General features: G+C 36.4%; 1 protein-coding gene and 1 non-coding gene across 7 annotated transcripts in view; one reads left to right on the forward strand and one right to left on the reverse strand.

Moving 5' to 3' along the window:
• Positions 1 to 19715, forward strand: part of LOC128855684 (uncharacterized) — a 162842-nt gene extending 143127 nt beyond the window's left edge. For 4 of the 6 annotated variants that reach the window (XM_054090803.1, XM_054090801.1, XM_054090802.1 and 1 more), the window contains exons 5-11: positions 7768 to 7877; positions 7999 to 8077; positions 8199 to 8296; positions 12147 to 12341; positions 17510 to 17652; positions 17755 to 17900; positions 19241 to 19715. In XM_054090803.1, coding sequence (XP_053946778.1) covers positions 7768 to 7877; positions 7999 to 8077; positions 8199 to 8296; positions 12147 to 12341; positions 17510 to 17652; positions 17755 to 17900; positions 19241 to 19352 — 883 coding nt within the window. In that variant the 3' untranslated portion in view covers positions 19353 to 19715. Of the gene's footprint in view, positions 1 to 7767; positions 7878 to 7998; positions 8078 to 8198; positions 8297 to 12146; positions 12342 to 17509; positions 17653 to 17754; positions 17901 to 19212 lie in introns of all 6 variants that reach the window. The other 2 variants (XM_054090805.1, XM_054090804.1) reach the window with 2 other exon arrangements.
• On the reverse strand, positions 300 to 371 carry Trnam-cau (transfer RNA methionine (anticodon CAU)). Its single transcript has one exon. It is a non-coding gene; the product is annotated as a tRNA-Met (tRNA).
• Positions 19716 to 19995: the final 280 nt, after the last annotated feature.

Raw genomic sequence — 19995 nt, forward strand, 5'->3', positions numbered from 1 at the left:
TCATCACCACTAAAAAGAGCTGCTGATTGTTCCCTCCAAGAACCAATAATAAAGTTTTCAATTAATGCGCATTATGCAACACTTCAGTTTACTCCCAATGCAACCAAACTAATATAGAAAAAAACACTTTCTGTAAATTTTTTTCTTTTTGTGAACACCTTATAAAAATATATATGTATGTATGTATTTCACACTATTGTATTTTTTTTAATAGAACCCATTCGACTGACCTAATCCAGAAGTTCTAGTTCTTCTTAAAAAAAAATGAATTCAGTTTCTGAGCACTTCTCATTCAGTTATAGCAGAGCAAGGTTTCGATCCTCGGACCTCTGGGTTATGGGCCCAGCACGCTTCCACTGCGCCACTCTGCTGCTTATTTGCTTAATGTAAAATGACAAACATACATACATATATCCTTGTGTGCGCACACACACACATCTACTTATACATCCTTTAGTAAGCAATAATGCACTCTAATGTGTATGATAAGCTGAAGGGAGCCAGCATGCAAAAAGCAACAACAGCAAAAGAGACGATGCACCGCAACAACATGCGTCGCAAAGCAAAGTAGCCATTCATCTTACAGACCGTGCAGGTAGTTATAAAGGTAGTGTTTCTCCGATATGAGTAGCTGCAGGTAAACCCTCGATACTTTATAAGAGTACTGAGTACTTCTTGTACTCCAGACCCACGTGCAGGTACTCAGGTGGGTATCGTATTTACTTGCTTTCCTTTCAAGAATTTTTGAAAATTACTGGAATCATAATGTAATTTGGGCCGTTTAGCTTTCGCAGTGTTTGTACAACGGAGCTGGGAAAATGATTCGACCAGGCATTTAGCCTCAAGTAGATAAAAGCATCTTTGACTGATTGCAACGGAGAGTACCGAGTGTAGAGTGAAACCTCCATTCATCATCCAGTGAAATACTTAGCGATTGTACGAGAGTTAAAAGTTCTGAGTTATAGACTTTCGATGCTTCCACCTTGCAAAAAAGCAAAGAACAAACAACACCATTAAAAGTAAATTGGGTAAACACACAGAGATGAGAGAGAATCTGTATGTTTTTCTGAGAGAGAAGTTTAGAAAAGTATTAAACTCGACATTTTTTGTATGAAAGAAAACACCAACAGCATCAGCAAAAGAAATTGCCAAAAATCAATGCGATTTGTAAGCCAATTTTTTTTGCACAATAATTCATTGGGTTGTGAAACTGTATACTCGATTTTTTTTTTTTTAATTTAATTTAATTAAAAAAATTATTTAATCTGATTGTCTTAAAATTATCTTAAAATTAGATTAACATGGTTTTCGTTAATGAGGCACAATTTTATACAAAAATAATAAACTTAAAAAATTTAAAACAAAAATAGTCAAAACTTGCCAAATATTGTTATGCTCTTATTTTTGGCGGGCTGTATTTATATCTTATTATATTATTGCTAGTAAAATTTTGCAAACTTTATGACACCAAAGAATTGCACTTAGTCGTGAATTACCCTATTTAAAAAACAGTTGTTATAGAGTTCTCTTTAACTTTTCCCTCGTACTTTTCTAAGCTCTCAATTAGTGCTTTTAGCATTTTTGAAACCACATGAGGACTGCCACAAGGTGACTGCCTTGCGCGGCTAGTACACCATTGAAGTTAATATCTTCAAAAATTAAAATAATAACCTAAGGTTAGCCTGGTTGGCAACAAGCCAACAGCGATACCAGATGGAAACCGACCTCTATGAATACCGAAAGTAGATATCATGTGGGATTTCAACGCTTTTGGCGAATCTAAGCAGCTCTGGGACATCCGCTTTTGAGACGTCCTCCAGAGCCTCAAACAGTGGGGCTCCGAGGCATCTTAGTCGCGTTTTTGATAATGCCGATCAAACGCACAGAAGATGTTCTAAAGTTTCCCCAACATCCTCTCTGCATTTCCTGCATTTATCCGTGTTAGCAATCGCTATCTTGTACGAATGCGCAGCATATAGATTATGGCCTGTTAACATGCCTATGATAGTTCTGCAATCCTTTCGTGAGAGCGTAAGTACGAATGGAGTCAGTTTTTTGTATTTAGCGGTTTTGGTATGTCGTTTTCTTGTTCAAATGTTAGTCTTTGCTATAGTCGTGGCCAGGATTCATGCCTTTGTGCCATCCCTAGTTAAATAGTATAAATATTATAGTAGGGGTTTCTGGCTTTCATAACCAATACCGGTTATGTGTCGCTAACTCACGAGCTGCTTCATTGAGCTAATTCATTCAAAATTTAAAAAGTGTGAAATTTTAATGAAATTTTTTTGAATTTTTTCACAATTTGCACACAGTTTGAAGCTTTGATTTATATGGTTTTAGTAGTAAAATTAACAATGTTTTCATCCAAATAATATTAAAATTAAACGAGAAACAAATAAATAGTCAAAACTTGCCAATTAGACCCTTTGCTATAATGGTTTAACGCAGTGTATATTATTAATAAAAACCATTTATAATTTAGTTCAAATGTAATATAGAATTATGCTCATCATTAATTTTGTTTCAACTTTTTTGTAACTTACTAACACAGTCAGAATCAATGTGCGTGCAAAGCCAACAGTAGCTAATTGAGTTTGCTAGAGCCTCTGGCATTAGCCAGCCACGCGGCTCTAAGCCCAGTGAAGTGTTACAGATTATCCGGTTCTTGTGTGTAACTTTTTTGATAGCAAATAATAAATTGTTTTGACTGTGAATATTTATATATTTTTAATATATTTTTCATGGCCACAATATATAATTTAAACAGAATGTGGACAAATTTCATGAGCTGTTTAATAATTCAGTGGATTTATTATAATAATAAGTTCGTACAAAAGTACCTCTCATTGAGATATGACCAGAGCATCTCCTTGTATTGAGTTGGCAGCATGGACTTGAGCGTTTGGAGGAGCCCTTCATGCCGTACTTTGTCAAAAGAATTCTATACATCAAGAAAACTGGCTGAATACACTTTTTTCTTTTTCACTGCGCTCTCCATGGTGCTTACGACTCTGTTTATTTGATCGAGCGTTGAGTAATGTTTTCGGCAAGCAAATTAGTGAATGGAAATCAGACATTTATTTTCAATAACTGGCTGTAGATGCTTTTGAAAGTATTTTTTTCAATTATTATACTATTTAGAAAACTATAGGGTTTTCCAATAACAGGTGTTATGAATGCATGGACTGCGCTATCGAGAGATGATTAATGATTTTTTATGGCCGGAATTGGATGGTATTATCTGGACAACGTTTATTTTCAACGAGACGGCGCTATGTACCACATAAGCAACGAAACCATTGATCTTTTACGGTAAAAGTTTCCGGGCCGTGTTATCTCTCGAAGAAGTGATCACAATTGGCCTTGTGACTTTTTGACGTGATAACGTCTTATAATTCGATGTAGCCGGCTGCACGCACCAAAAAATGCGTCATTATCTTGCTCATGCAGCGCTACCTTGCTTGAACTGCATGTTATGTTATGTTATGTTATGTTATGTTATGTTATGTTATGTTATGTTATGTTATGTTATGTTATGTTATGTTATGTTATGTTATGTTATGTTATGTTATGTTATGTTATGTTATGTTATGTTATGTTATGTTATGTTATGTTATGTTATGTTATGTTATGTTATGTTATGTTATGTTATGTTATGTTATGTTATATTATGTTATGTTATGTTATGTTATGTTATGTTGTGTTATGTTATGTTATGTTATGTTACTCTCTACGACTCTATTCACCTCCTTCTCTATATCCATACAAAATATCTATCAAACAAATAAAATTAAAATTTTGTTTTGAAAAATGCAACAATTCCATCAGTATTTTCTTATGACGTTGTCACGTTAAACTATCTTCAGTAAACCGTCTTTACGACAACCTCTTTTTTCTTTGGGGCCACGTGAAAGAGAAGGTCTATGCCAACAGCACAGGGTCGATTCAAGACCTCAAAGATGGATTTCGTGAGGCTAACGAGGACATAGCGCAGCCACTTTGCAATTCGGTTATAGAAAATTTCATGAAAAGGATATTGTCCTGTAAGCGTGGTCGTGGTGGTCATTTGCTTGATGTTATTTTCCACTATTAGTGGCATACCTTCCTCTTTGTAATGAAATAAACATCCGATCATTTATATTAAAAAATAGCATTTTTCTTTGAATATCAAAATAACACCTCTTATCGAAACCCCTTTATGTAGGGAGGATCTTATTATTTTGAAGATTTTTGCAGTAATGAGATCTCTTTGATATAAATTTAGTAGGTTGTGACTTCATATAAGTCCATCCATTACTTTTCCCGTGAGCAAAGCATACAAATTTTCACATTTCTATTGTTAATCGAGTTTTCAAAAAATTTCACCTTTCTTACAAAATTTATTTTTTTAGATTATTTGGCTGAATTATTGTAGTTTAATTAAACTTTGGTTAAACTAATTTGTTAAGCGATTCAGCTTTGAAAAAATGAATAATAAAATATTTGAATCACAAACTGGCGTACATTTGCCGCAATTGACAGCGTAACTTCTGAAATCGCAAATGCTGCTAATTTTGCGGGAATATTAAAAATAAAAATAATCTTATTACTGCCTCTATCACACAAGTAGTTAGCAAAAACTAGTTCACAACAAATTCAATACACATTTGTTTTACAAAATATTAAAAATGAGAGTCATTACCTTTGAAACACTTCTCATTTGCTAACGTTCAATCACTATCCGGGTCGTGTCTCCTCTGAAATTTATGTAGGTATGTATATTAGGGAGGGTAAATTTTTTTTGTTTGACATCGCTTTTAACAGATTCGGATTCTACATAAAACCGCAAGAAAAAAGGTTCACTAAATTGCAAAAGAAGCAAACTTCAGTTAATACGAAGCTAATAACAGATTAATATTTACTTACGAATAAAAGCAAGCGAAACCATCACTGGGGATCGACTTCAATTGATGCGATTGAGCCGCGCACTGCGCGAGAAGTGGCCGCAATACACGGAGAGGCATAAGAAAGTGATTCTGCAGCATGACAACGCTCGGCCTTACGTTGCCAAGCCCGCTAAAACCTACCGGGAAACACTGAAATGGGAAATCCTAACCCACTCGCCTTATTCTCCAGATATTGTGCCGTCCGATTAAAACCTTTTCCGATCGATGGCACATGGCCTAGCTGACCAGCAGTTCCATTCATATGAAGACATCAAAAAGTGGCTTGATCCGTGGATAGCCTCAAAAGATGAACAGTTTTACCGCGACGCTATACGAGACCTACCAGAAAAATGGGAAAAAGTATTAGTCAGCGATGGGCAATACCTTCCATGATTCACTTGTAACCAGTTTTTCAGAATAAAGTTGTATTTTCATCAAAAAAAACAGCGAGAACTTACTTGCACACCAAATACAAATTCCATACAAATCGACACACCCTAATATACACCCATATCATTCAATATATTTACATAAAAAAAAATCGACGAAAAGTTTACTTGAACTCACTTAAGGCAAAAATCAAGCCACTTACATACATTCTGGTCCATCGACTGCGTGTGGGTTTGCGCTGACACAAAATTGACTTATTTATACCCATGCTCACATACACACATACAAGTAGATATGTACATATAAGCAAACAGGCAAATGGGCGTCAGTAAGCTGCTTGACAAACAATGCAGAGTTCAAAAGCAAACAAAATCAAACACCTCTTGTATGTGTGTGTGTGTGTGCGCGCTTGAGACTGATGCAAAATTTGTTTTACTTTTTCTTATTAAGAAATAAGAACTCATAAATTTGCTCCTACATATAAGTAAGTATGTGTACATGTGTGAGCGTGCGTTGGCGGAAAGTTGAAGAGTTTCTAAACATAAAAATAACCAATAAAGAGTGTAAAAAATTAAGTGACGAACTTTTTTTTGGGGCTGTTTGGTTTTCAACAAAGCAAATAGCGTCAACATCAAGGCCAGTCAATTATACTAAAGAATTTCGCTGGAAATCCGTTTTGTGTTCAGCCACGCAGAAGTGTGACTTTAAAGTGTGCGAAAAGATGGAAAAAAATATAGAATTTTTTTGTATGTATGTGTTTGTATGTATGTTTGTGTTTGTATGTATGCATGTATGTATGTATGCATGTATGTTTATGCATGTAAGTATTCTAAAGTGATTAGAATTTCACGCATTTTATTTTACGGCTTTTTATGATTTATACGTACTTAACATCACTCAGGCTTACTTTCTTTTTGAAGGCCAATAAACTGGCGAAAAGCGTCGAAAGCAAGGTCAGTTGGTAGAAGATTTTCAAAAAAATCCAATTGAGTTGAAAATAGCGCTAGTTTTTTATTATTTTTGTGATGTTTAATATCAAAGCAAGTCTACTGACTGCTTTTTTCACGATGCGCCACCACTGAAGCCATGAAAATACGAAATCACTAAGGCGGAGCTTTTCAAGTTTGTTGCTTAAGTCTTTTGTTGGCAGATGTAACAAAGCAATGGTTGTTCAATTTCCACTTTGTTGATGTTCATATTTGCGTGTTTTATGACTAGAAATTTTATTATTGCTCAATTTCACTCAAATTTTATGCTCTGTTAAATTGCTAAAATGCGCGGTGGCGGCGATGGCCTGGTCGATGCCATTGCACTACGCTAGCTGCGCTTTTTGCTGCTACCTCAGCTTATTTCCGCAAGTGTTGCATGTTTTAGTGTTTTTCTCGGTTTTTCTTTTATAATGTTTTTATAATTTTTTTTTTTTTAATATTTTTTTTTTTAATATTTTTTGTTTCTAATTTTTAATTTAAAAAATTTTTTTTTTTTTCTTTTTTTTATTACATCTTTTTTCTCTCCTTTCGTAACTTTTTTTCACACATTTTGTAGCCTTTTTATTATGATGCGCTCTTCCGCAACACTTAGTTGTTTTCAACTATTCGGCAATTTGTGTTATTACAGTGCGTTAAACTCGCCACATTCTCGCTTTCAGTGAACAAAAATTACATAATTCTAATGCAGTAACTGACAGAGGAAGCCAACCTCATGCACCAGCGCTTACATACAAGCACAACTACATATAAAGGGTGGATAAATTTCAAAGGCCGGTGTAGAATGTGAACCACACCTAAACGTCAACGACACCGTTGGACTTCTTTCTTTATGGTTATTTGAAAGAAAAGGTGTACGTCGATAAGCCAGCAACAATTCAAGAGTTAAAGGATAGAAACTCAATTATGCCTCAGCGTCAGCGAAAATTTAGACCATCGAGGCCACGGCAGCCATTTGGCCAATATTTTGTTCGTACGAGCCATACCAATATTATCATAATAAAGAGAAATGACAGTAATTTTTTAAAAAAATTATATTTTATTTAAAATCAACACCGGCCCTTGAAACTTAACCGCCCTTTATTTAATTAACAGTTGCATTTTATCGTTGTTGTTGCTACAACAATTTCATAATACTTTACTGCCGCTGCTTAAACTTCCCTGCCGCACAAGTGGCTAAAACTAAAAAAAAAAAAAAAATCCAAAAATATTCACAGCGCAGACCTGCTGTATTTTCCGCCTTTGCAAGTGGCTGCAGTTGCGCGCGTTTTTATTGCGTCTTTCTGCTCTTTGTGTCTCTCTAAGTATAGCAAAAGTAGCATTTAAGACTCTAATTTTTACTTCTAACCATATAAGTAGACATACATACATACAAATATTCCGGTTAAACATAGTTTATAATCATTCGTTTTTTTTGTCTTCTCTTTTCCTATTTTCCATTTCGCCGCCTGCTTCATTGTGGCCAGCGATGACAACGCGCATGTCATCTTGAAGTTCTTGGAGAATGATCGTCGTGTACGTGAAACGGTTTATGGCCATGAGTACAAAATACGCGCAGAATTAACGAAGCCAAATGGTAATTAATTTTTTAATTTCACTCCACTCATAACGGTTATTGCTATTTAAAGTACTTTCGATGCGTAAATATGTAATTTATTTTCAAATCACATCTTATTTTTTGTGCACTTTTACCCAAGGTACCTATGGCATACGTGTGGCGAACTGCTTCGCTTTCGACAAGAAGAACATCAGCATTCCGCTCACTGACGACAGAGGGTAAGTTAGAGTGCATTTCGTAATTAAATTTTTATGGAAATAGTAAAATGAAAATGCGCATTAAAGCCAAATGCTTGAATTTTTATAATAATTGTCAATAAAATAATTCATCAATTTGCAGCTGCCCCGTGGATCCCGATATAATTTCGCGTTTTGTACCAAACCCTGATGGCCACAGCGCTGAAGCGACACTCAAATCGATGTTCAAGTTTCCAGAAGGTAAAATCATAAATTAACTAATTTTCTGTTTGTAGGGAAAAAAATAGTTCCAGCATAATTGTATTGTAATTTCCATTTGTACAAAGTGGCGCAAAATTAATCACTCTACTGCCCATTTGCGAGTGCTTAGGTTAGAATCTCCGTGCATAAAAAAGCAAAATGATGGAAAAAGTTTTTTTTTCTATTAGCGGTCGCCCCTCGATAGGGTATGGCAAACCTACGAATGTATTTCTGCCATGAAAAAGCTTCTCATAAAAAATATCTGCCATTCAAAGTGGGCTTAAAACTGTAGGCCTCTCCATTTGCTAAACAACATCGACGACGTACACCACAAATAGGAGAAGGAACTCGACCAAACACCTAAGTGTTCACGCCAATTATTTATTTATTTTTCTATCGAAAGATTAATAGTTTTTGCAAATGTTATCATACATTAATCATATAGGATCCTCCAAACGGCGCGCTCAGATGTTGTTTTAAAATTAAATATGTAAAAAATGATATTCCAGTTTACGGTGTGCCAAGGTCTTTTCTATCCTCAATAGAGCCAGTTTTTTTCTCCAGCCTTTGAATTGTTTCTGCTGGTTTCAGGAGCCTTCCCTTCATTCATGGCTGAAATTTTGAAAGGAGCAAGTCTGTACTCTGTCAATGGGCTGCCAGTTGCGATCTTAGAATCAATGCGAAGTTGATGCTATTCAGCAGAAAATACAAACCTCTACCTTTTAGACTTTCTAGATTAAACAACCAGTTTCTTACACTCTCACATCCGTAAATTGGGTTTGAAGTACAACCTAGGATTACCTTTCCAGGCAGGTCAGATTGCAAGGAGGGAAGAGTCTGCACTAATATAGGTACCTCTGTTTTGACCGTCGGATCTAAGATGGTATCTGGAGTGGGAGCGGGTGTTTTCTCTAAATCAGCCAATATTTCAGTCTCTTTTAAACTGCCGAAAACTAATAGTGTGTTTCAAGAAAAGGTCTTTGCGATCCTGCAGTTATGCAAATTGCTTAGAGATAACTGTAGGAAAGGAGACAAAGGTATCTTTCCTCAGAGTCAAACTGCGATCAAGGCCCTGAAGTCGCTATATTGCAGTTCTCTTCTGGTAATTTCCTGTAAGCAGGAGATCAAACGTCTCGAACGTACAAAAAGCATTTCTCTTATCTGGGTTCCAGGGCAAAGGAGGGAAATGAAATTGCCGATGCATGCCTCGAAGGGGCTAATAGAACTAGTTTCTGTTGTCCCCATCTCAGGGTTTCTTTCTTAAAAAACGCAAGGCAGGTGGAGTTCTATCTTATCTCAAAAGCACTTTGGTCTCAAATTGTTGGTCTCAAGAAGTAGGACGCTGGAGGCTCCCCGTCATTCAATTTCCAAATTCATAGCGATGTTCACTGGTCACTGGATGATTTGAACGCATGCGGGGAAACTTGGGCTTTCCTGCAACCCGCGGTGCAGAAGCTATGGGGATCATTCAGAGAAAAATACTGTGGAGCAATTTCTTTGCAAATGTCCAGGTCTAGCAGCTAGGCGTTTGAGGTTACTTAGAGTGCCTTTTGAGGATAGCCTGAGGCAGTTCTCTCGCCATTTCGGCCTAGTGCAGGACATTCGCAAAGAATGTATTCTGAATTTTTGCTGTCCATTTCACAGAATCGGCAGATGATGGTCTCAGACAGACCAACTTTGTTTAAGTGATATCCCGGGCTACTGATAGTAAAGTACTGCAACTACTGGCCTGCAAAGTAACCACTTAAAAGTCTTAAGTCTACTCTACATACTGAGCGCCAGTAGTTTATCAGAAATTCTTTTGTCCAGCGTTAGGAATCGTTTTGCTTGTCTCTGACCGATAGAATTGCACCAGCATTCAACGAAGCTCTTCTCCCCGACTTTCTGAGAAATTGATTACATAGCCTTTTGTATTTCCACTGACAGGCTCAGGAGCAATTAGAAGCATATTTATCCATTTTTTAGATAGTTTTTATTTTACTCATATCCCTCATGTCCATGAGCCTAACCCAATAACAATGTGTTGAAACTCTCTAGAGTTTTAAGAAGGTTCAGGCAGTCATTTACCATTTTTGAGGTACTTACAGTTGTTAGAAGGTCATTCAAAGCCACCTGACTGTCTGAAAATATGGAAATGTGGGTTCCTCTCATTTTACTATAGAAACATTTCCTAACACATATTTCGATGGCATGCAGTGCTGCCTGGAAGGTTGTTGGGTAAAAACTCATTGGAATCGATTTTTTAAATTAAGGCCCATTGATTTCCGCCGCTGTTCTACCATCTTCTAATTTCGACTTATCAGTAAACCATAACTGGGCGATTGGCTTGAAGGTGATTTTTCCAGGCCGTATGTTCATTATTAAGAACTTGAAATTTCCTAAAGAAAACGGGTTTGGGTGATAATATATTAACCCTATATGCTCACCATTTTTTGTTTTTTTGATGGCGGTAGGGAGGTGAAGGTAGGATTCAAAATGCCTTCGCATATATAGCGACCGTCCTCTGCTGCTTTGAGTGGTGTAGCCACTAAAACAATTGTTCCTCTCCTTCTGGGGAGACATCCTTCTCGGGACTACTTTCGGCATTACTTGGAGAGGGCCCTGACCAGCATCCCCAAAGCACCAATTCTGTTGACCCACGTCTGGGTCCACCGTATTTGCAGCCAGCTTTCATGCTATTGGCTCGTCTTCTTGTGTATCTGTCTATGAGACTTCGCTGTCCTCGCATTTGAGCATTTTGCTGACTATGTTGCGCCGCGCGTTGCCGCCAATCTGCTTTCGCAAAGCATCTCTTTCTGTTAGCCATCTGTCACAACAAAAAAATGTATGTTGCGCGTCATCGCTCGGCGCTTTGCAGTACATATTTTTGGCATCGCTTACCTTGCCCATGCGGTATGGATAAAAAAAAAATAATAATAATTGGCGAGTACACTTCTGTTAGGTGTTTGGCCGAGCTCCTCCTCCTATTTGTGGTGTGCGTGTTGATGTTGTTCCACAAATGGAGGGACCTAGTTCCACAAATGGAGGGACCATGCGGTATGGATATCTCTGGAAATATCCGCGGCGCGAGAGAAACTCAGTTAAGAAATAATTCACTTGCACGAAGTTCCTTTGGACTCTTCTGCCTATTGATGAGTTGAATTTCGAAGTTGAGATGAAAGAGTTTCACCGTCCATCTGCCACTCGGTTCAATGTCCGATCGGCTTTACCACCGCAATATGGTTTGGCATCTCCGCCCCTCGACGATTGTGATGTCGTGTTTCTTCTGGGAGTCTCACGCATAGATTCATTCCCAGGTCATCAGCTCGACAGGTATCTCCCCGCTAATCACAAACACTGCAGCACCAGAGACTGTAGGGTAGGCTGAGATAACTCTGGGTGCCGTATTCGTTACCAAACCTCCAGTGCTTTGCGCTTGGCTTTGCATTTTTACAATTCAGGGTACACAATTAGTTTTTGATAACTGATTTTACTTTTGAAAAATTTAGAAAAAATTGTATTACTTGAACATTTAACATTAAACTTTTCCAGTCATTTGAATCGAGTTCTCATTTCTGCTTAGCTTTGCTCAGAAAAAAAGAAGCTTCAGAGAAAAAGTATCTTCTAATTAAACTTCAAAGTCTTAAAAGACTTCACAGGGTTGCATAGAGAATCTGGCACAAATTTATTGCTAATTGAGTATTCATTGATCTTTAATAATTTGAATTTTTGTATGGTAAATGGGGTTAAAATTAAGGCTCACTGACAACAGATGGCTACCAGAGCTGTCTGCCTATACTTCTATATAAAAAGAAGTATTTTTTATTTATATTTTAATAAGTATTTTATATTTATCTTTCACCTTCACTAGGGTCTGAAGTGCATCTACAATGCGATGTGATTCAATGCTATGGCCGTTGCATGGATGATGAGGACTGCAAACAGATCGCTTTGGCCGGTGCAGGTGGCGTAAGCAAAGGAGGCAATCGTAAATTGGGTCCAAATGAGGAGGGTTCCAGTTTGGCGGGCACCACTGTATTTGTGCTCGATCCAGCAAAGGCGCCATGTAAGTAGTAATGTTTAAACAGAAATCGATAAGAAATGGGAGATCTACACATCCGAGTACCTCCCAAGGTATGCTCACCACAGCGCGAATTTTATATATAAATGAATTGAAACTCTGCATTATTAACTTTTATAACAAAAAGCTAAAGTTTTATGAATGAAACTAATTATTATCCCCCAGCGATTGAGAGGGTTAAAATGTGCTAAGTATAAAGGAAGTCTGTCATAAGAGGAAGCTAAAACCCACAACTCAGCCTGTTAGTTATAGACATAGGCAAACGAGCTAATAGGCTGAGCGAAAGATATACAAAAACGGCTTGGTGACGATGGGAAAATTGTCGTCTTTGCTCTGAAATTTGTTGAGTAAATTTGGCTCCTAGAAATGCTCTGAATCCACGAAATGGACACAGATGATCTTTCGGGTCGGAATGCTTAATGCCCTTATAATAATAATTTTTATAACAACTAATCAATACCACAAGCATCCTTATATGCAAGCATCCCTTACGTATGTAAGTATGGGGAATGTGTATGCTGCTACAACAACAACAAGCACCCATAATACAAGCATTTTATAATATCCGTGGCCACAAGCAATAGTCGTCCAAAACCTCTCATTATAGAAAAAGCGGTTTGCATATTCATACAGCTCGCAAACAAACTATTGCACCTTAAGATTTTAACCAATTTTGAATTTATGTTTGTTTTTTTTTTGTATGCAGTTCTATAGCTCATGCATATCCCTCCACGACTCCTCTGACAAAAACAACATGCACATTTCAAAATTTCCATGACTTTTTGGCATTGTTCGGGGTGTATATCATTTATGATTTCATTCTTGAGTTTTAGAATTGTCTGTTATTGACATAGACTAAAATGTTCACCTTGCCTCAAAGAGAGAGAAGTCCAATGGTGTCAAAACGCAAGACCTTAGCGGCCTCCTTCTTTCTTAAGATGGTGTGTCTCTCGCAACAATTCCATTTTCATGCACTGTATACGAAGTGGTACCGTTCTGCTGAACCCACATATTGTCCAAGTCCATGTCATCTAATTCAGGCAATAGAAATTTTGTCACAATAATGTTCAACATTCACGGTAACAGCGTTACCGGCCTCATCTTCGAAAGAGTACGTTCTGAGGATTTCACCAGCCCAAATGACTTGTTGTGAGTGCATGGTTTTTCTTGAATGATATGTAGGTTTTCCAGATTCCCATAAGCGGCTGTTTGGCTTATTAAAATATCCGTTTAGGTGGAAATGTGTCTCATAGTTCATTATTTAATACACGAAATGTACTTCTTGCAGAACGATGATTTGAAAAACGTTTGAATTACTTTGGCGCGTCGCTCAACTGAGTATCGCGCCATGACTATGCTTGACAAAGCCTGAAGTTCTAATTTTCTGAAAAAATATAAAAAATTAGTATATCGTAAATCACTGTTTAAAATATCTGCATTACCTTATAGCTAGCTATCCGAAAGGGTTGCTAAAAGTACTCCAAGACTTAGGGTATCTACTAAGCTTGTCGATGTTGAACCAATATCCTGTTTTTTTCTTAGAATGAGTCGAAATAGAACATAGCAGATGTAACTATCTGATCATGGAGATCGACTAACTTCAGCTCTCATTTCTCCGACAGAAAAGCCTAGGAAACTGAAATACAATGTAACCACTCCCAACGAACACCTCGCTTAAGATGACATTTTTTCTATACCAAATCTTATGTATTGTGCCCGCCCAAGGGAGGTTTCACTGTATTTGTGTAGAATCAAGTTGCTCAGTAGCGACTAATTTGAGAAATGTTCAAGAAGAATCCATGATCCCTTCGACACTACAGCGTCTATCTCTACAGAATACGGGTAAATAAGAAGCAGGAGGAGTGCGCGAAGAAAGGATCTAAGACGGTATTTGGGGAAAAAACTGCATTTTCTCTTTCGATAATTTGCGCAGAGATCTAGAACAGTCGCTAGCATCAAAAGACTATTGAGGGGCCCAGATAACTTTTTGTTCGCTTTAGCCCACAAGCGAAGCACAAAAAAACACGGAAATTAGTGTGGGATTCACAGACGCAGACAAAATCCATTCAGCACTTTCTTTGAGAATTATGCATCCTTCGTAAACTACAATTTAGCTTTCTGTGGAACCACTTTTCCTAGAACTCGATCGAATTTTGGTACATTCTCGGTAGAAAAGCTGACTTCAATAGCCAAAATGAATGGGAATAACAATAAATGCCTTTGGCCATTGAGTGAACTCTTTTGAAGAGCAATTCCTTTAAAATAAATTTTAGATAGATATTTTAATGACATTTATTTTTTTAATATGATATCCAAAATATCTACATACGTCTGCCGCTGCTACGAGTTAAATGGACCATTCAATCAGTCCAATTATTGGCTACTTTGTCCGATAAATCTGGCCTGAATACTAAAATCTGGCCAAAAAGTCTTGACGCCATACAATGGTAGCGCTGTTTGGCCATTCACCGTAGCGGCAGCTCCTCATTTCGAAAAGATTTTTTTTTGTTGCCATTCTCATTTTATTTGTCATTCTCAGCTGTTATCTATATCGAAAGTTCTCATGCAGCTACAAAGCACCCGATACATATCTTCTCGAAAATATTCCAGAGCAGTTTCAAAATCGGTGTACGTCTACTATATATAAATACTAGGTGGCACAAAATTAATCATTCCATTGGATAATTTATAATTTTTGCGTCTTTTTATTTCGACGATGAATTCAACTTAGGTGTTGTTATTCGCTTTAGATCAGAAATGTACATATATACAGGGGCGGCCACTCGAAGTGTAACCAATAAAAAGGCAATAAATTTAGTTTGGAAAACTACTTTTATTCAATTTAAACTACAAAATGTGTGAAAATAATACAAAATTAGGAATAAATTTACTTTTGCTTGATATGACCATCTTTTGCCTTGACTATGGCCTTCAGACGGTCCAGAAGCGAATCACAAACTGCCCGAATTGACTTGCAGGTATTTTGGCCCATACGCGCACATTGACTTTTTTTAGCGCCTCGGGACTGGTGAATCTTTTAGTTCGGTCATTGCTCTCCGAAATGGCCCAAAGAGAATAATCCATCGGATTCGCGACTGGTGAATTTGAGAGCCATTGTGGGAACGTTATGAAGTTCGGAATGTTTTTTTTTTAGCCATTTTTGGTTCACTCGAGCTTAGTGAGACGGTGCAGAGTCCTGTTCAAACGTCCATTTGTCTGCCCACGGCTTCAAAACAACCTCCAGAATACTTTCTCGATAATATTTCTCATTTACCTTGACGCCAGGCTCGATGACAATGATTGGAGAGCGCCCATCTGCGGTTACAGCGGCCCAAACTATTACCTGTGGCGATTGCTGCATCCTGAAGGCCAATCGATGACTCAAATTCTCGTATGAACGGTCGGTCAAATAAATCCTATCGTTTGGGAGTTTACGAGTTGGTCTATTTGATAAATTTTCTGGTCAGAAAACACAATGTTCAGAAATTGAACGCTTTCGGTCGAGCGAAGCAACTCCTTCGCTCTCTGAAGTCTGTCTGGTTGCTGCTTTGGTGGGAGATCAAGCACCTTTTGGATCTTGTAAGGCTTAACTTTGAGATTATTTTTCATAATGCGGCGGATGCTACGGTCAGATATTTTCAGTTGCTTCTCCATTTGATTGGCACTTCGTCGGGCATTTCGCTCAAGTCGCTTCTTCACTTTTTGAACCATTTCACGTGACGTTTCAGTCTTTTGATGACCACCTCCATGACGTTTCGCGATGCTACCAGTATCATTCTAACGAGAAATGGTGCGATAAATAAGAACTTTATCTATTTTAAGGTGCTTTTGACCTGAGCAAGCATCAGTGTAAGCTACTACGTGCTTTTGAGTAGGTACATATATCATCCATATGCTCTGAAATTCATGATGCTACTTGCGGAGCCCCGCTTGAAGCAGTCGTGTCATCCCATACATCCTTCTTGTCCTTGTAATCATGGAAATTATGGAAACCCAATAGGCTAATGAAGCAGAAAATTTAGGATACAAAAGTGATTTTTACGAATCAAATGAGAATCCATACTATTTCTTGCAATTCTTCTTTGGTTTTTTTTTTGTGGTCCTCTGCAAGCAGTTTCTATCTCGTTCACTATTTTGTAAATGACTTTCTCTAAAATGTAATTTCTCCTTCTCATTCTTCCTCAAGAGGCCTACGCGCTATTTTCAAGTTAAGTTTATGGTTCCTTTGACATTTGGCAATACCGTAAAAATATCGGTATATTCCTATGAAATGAGACTTTCAGCTATTAGTCCATAGATTTCGCTAGTAGTATTTTTAAACCTTCCCAAATGTCTTGTTTTTTTCGTCAGTCATCTGTCAACAATATTCAGTTCATTGTTTGTTACGTTTCATACAACAATGCATTTTTGTCGCTCTTAAAAATGCCGAATTTCGTGCCTTCAAACTACGATTTGCGGACATCGTTGATTTTCTGTTATCAATTGAAGAAAAACGCTTCTCAAGCTCATCAAATGCTTATGGACACGCTCTAAATAGAGCACAGTGCTTCAGGTGGTTTGAAAAATCCCGAAGTGGTGATTTTAGCGTGGAGAACGAGGACCATGGCCAGCCATCGATAAAGTTTGAGGACGCCGAATTGCAAGCATTGTTGGATGAAGATGATGGTCAAACGCACGAAATGATGGTAGGGCAGTTGGAAGTGACCCAAAAAATCATTTCCAAACGTTTGAAAGACATGGGCATGATTTTAAAGGCCGGAAGATGGGTGCCGCATGACCTGACTTGATGACAATGCACCGCCACATCGAACAAGAGTGATCCGGGAATTAGTGGAGACGTACGATTGGGAACCGCTGGTGTATGCGGCTTACTCACCAGACTTGCGCCTTCCGATTATCATTTGTTTGCATCGATGGGCCACGCACTTTCCGAACAGCGCTTCAATTCTCACGAAGAAGCCAAAAATGGCTCGATGATTGGTTTGCGGCCAAAGATATATAAATAAATAATAAAATAACTGATAAGCTAATTTTTTCTAATTTTGATTTAAGCCACTTTCATAATTATGGACTCTTAAAAATATTAGTATTCAATACAATAAAATTACTTTCCCTTATAAAAGAATAACACAAAACCCCATTCTCCTTTCCAGTGATCAGTGGTGACTGCGAGGATGGCATTCGCCCACCATGGCTACTGTGGTTGGCCATCACACTCGGCGTACTCTTCCTCATCATGTTGCTGATGAACATTTTCCTCTGCACAGCGATGAGTTGCAGCTGTGCGAATACCGAGGTAATTATACAAAACTAACAAATCATTCATTTCAGAAATTTCAAATTTCGAAATTTAACCTGTGTATCATCTTTTTTCCTGTTGTTATTGTCACTAATGCAGATCATCGAAAAAGAACCATCCATCATTGAAGAATACGATCCGTACCGAAGTTGGCATGGTAGTCAGTATGGGTCGCGTTACTCACTGCATGGGCGTGACGCGCATAAAGGCTACACAAGCGGTGGCTCAACAATACACTCGAATAGGTCTGATAGATATTAAGTTGACACAAAGAATATAAATACAAATTGATCGAACAAACAAAAAACAAAAACAACAAACAAAAAACAAAAGTTTCAAAACAAAAATTATAATACATTACAAAACTATATTTGTGCATATGTGTTTATGTGTTATGTTTTAAACTACACGGAAGAGAAGAAAACAAAGAAAAACAACAACAACAACAAAAACCAGGAGTTGACAATGCATGCCAGAACTAATTAGCAAAAAATGTCAATAATATTTTTGTTTGTTTTTGGAAAATTGTCACTGCCATTTAGGCCACCGACAAGCAACACATACATACACGGAAAATCGTACAGTACCGTGAATAACAACAAAATTCAGTACGCCACTTTATATTTCATGTTGTAGGGTTGTCTATGTGTGTGTGTTTATGTGTAATTTTAAATGTTTAACAACTAATTTTAGAGTACAAATACTAAAGTAAAAAATATAAAAAAAATAGAAAATCGAAAAAAAAATATTGAAAAAATGATAAATTGAACGACAACACAAATTTCGATAACACAAATATAACTAAATAACGTATTTCTGTGCTATAACTAACCAGTGGTCAAAGTTTTCACTCAAATTACGTATCACTCAACTCAATGTGTTAATAACTTTTTGAAAATGCTCAAAAGCTCTCAACTACAAGGTGGCGCAAAATTAGTCACCCTATCGGAATATTTGTAATTTTTGCGATGAAAGTTTTCACTCAAATTACTTGTCACTCAACTCAATTTGTTATTAATTTTTCGAAAATGCTCAAAAGCACTCAACTACAAGGCGGTGCAAAATTAATTACCCTATCGGGTGATTTTTAATTTTTGTAAATGGCGTCGGTTGGCAATCATGTTTAATTGCAATAACACATAAAAAACGAAAAAAAAAATTATAAAAATTTTTATAAAAAAAAAATGTATAAAAACTTTTTATAAAAATTTTTATAAAAACTTAAGAATCACAGTAAAAAATTTCATCACTCAAAATCATAACTTTTTTTCTTAACATTTTTTTTTTTTTCAAAATTAAAATCGGATGATTAATTTTGCACCACCTTGTATTAACTTAACATATTTTAACACACTACCTGTACATTCTATGTTACAATTTAACGTCACTTTCTTTTGTTGCTGTATATTTTTTCTCTCAGTAATTCTGTAGTAACTCAAATTTCACTCAAATATCTATTTGTGTTTCACATCCGCTCACCACTGAAACTCCACTGCAAATTTGTACTTTTAATTTCAAATTTATTTAATGCAAACAAAATACAATAACGAATATTAGTTTGCTTAAAAATTGTGTATTCTTGAAGGTCGATTCCCATTGATAATGACAATTATGCGATTGTACATTCACGTCCCGGCTCTAGGCAAACCGGACATGCGCAAGGACACCGCTCCCGCGGACCGCCCAGTAATATGTAACACAAATATTTTGATTACGATAATGCTAACTCTTAACGTTAAGTAAAATACTAAGTTTGGTTTTTTTTTTGAATAAAAAAAAATAATAACAAATTAATATGAAATTAATTAAAAAATATATAAAATTGTATATAAAAAATGCAGCCGCAGCGCTTTTACTGCAAACTGTTCTTACTCACGCACTTTGGCCCGCACTGCTTTCCACAACTAACGAAAACGTTGAAGCTGCTATGTTCTAAAGGCGCTGAGTGTCAGCTGTTAACGAAATCCTATTACACTTGAATATTTTTAAAGAGAATTATTTTGCATTAAATTTTACCAAAATTAATATTTTTATTGTTTTCTAAAAAAAAAAATTATTTTATTTTATTTTTCTCCTATAAAAATATTTTTTTTTTTCTTAAAAAAAGTAGTTTTTCTTAAATAAATATTTTTTTATTTATTTTTATTTTAAAAACATTTTTTATTAGAAAAAATAAAATAAAGAAATATTTTTTTAAGAAAGAATAAAATGAAATAATTATTAATATTAAGTAAAAATAAAATAAAAATAATATTTTTATTAGAAAAAAATAAATATTCTTTTTATTTTTATTAAAAAAAAAAAATATTTTTTTTCTATTTTTATTAGGAAAAAATAAAT

Source organism: Anastrepha ludens, chromosome 2 (genome assembly GCF_028408465.1).
Source record: "Anastrepha ludens isolate Willacy chromosome 2, idAnaLude1.1, whole genome shotgun sequence".
In the NCBI taxonomy this organism is placed as follows: Eukaryota; Metazoa; Arthropoda; class Insecta; order Diptera; family Tephritidae; genus Anastrepha; species Anastrepha ludens.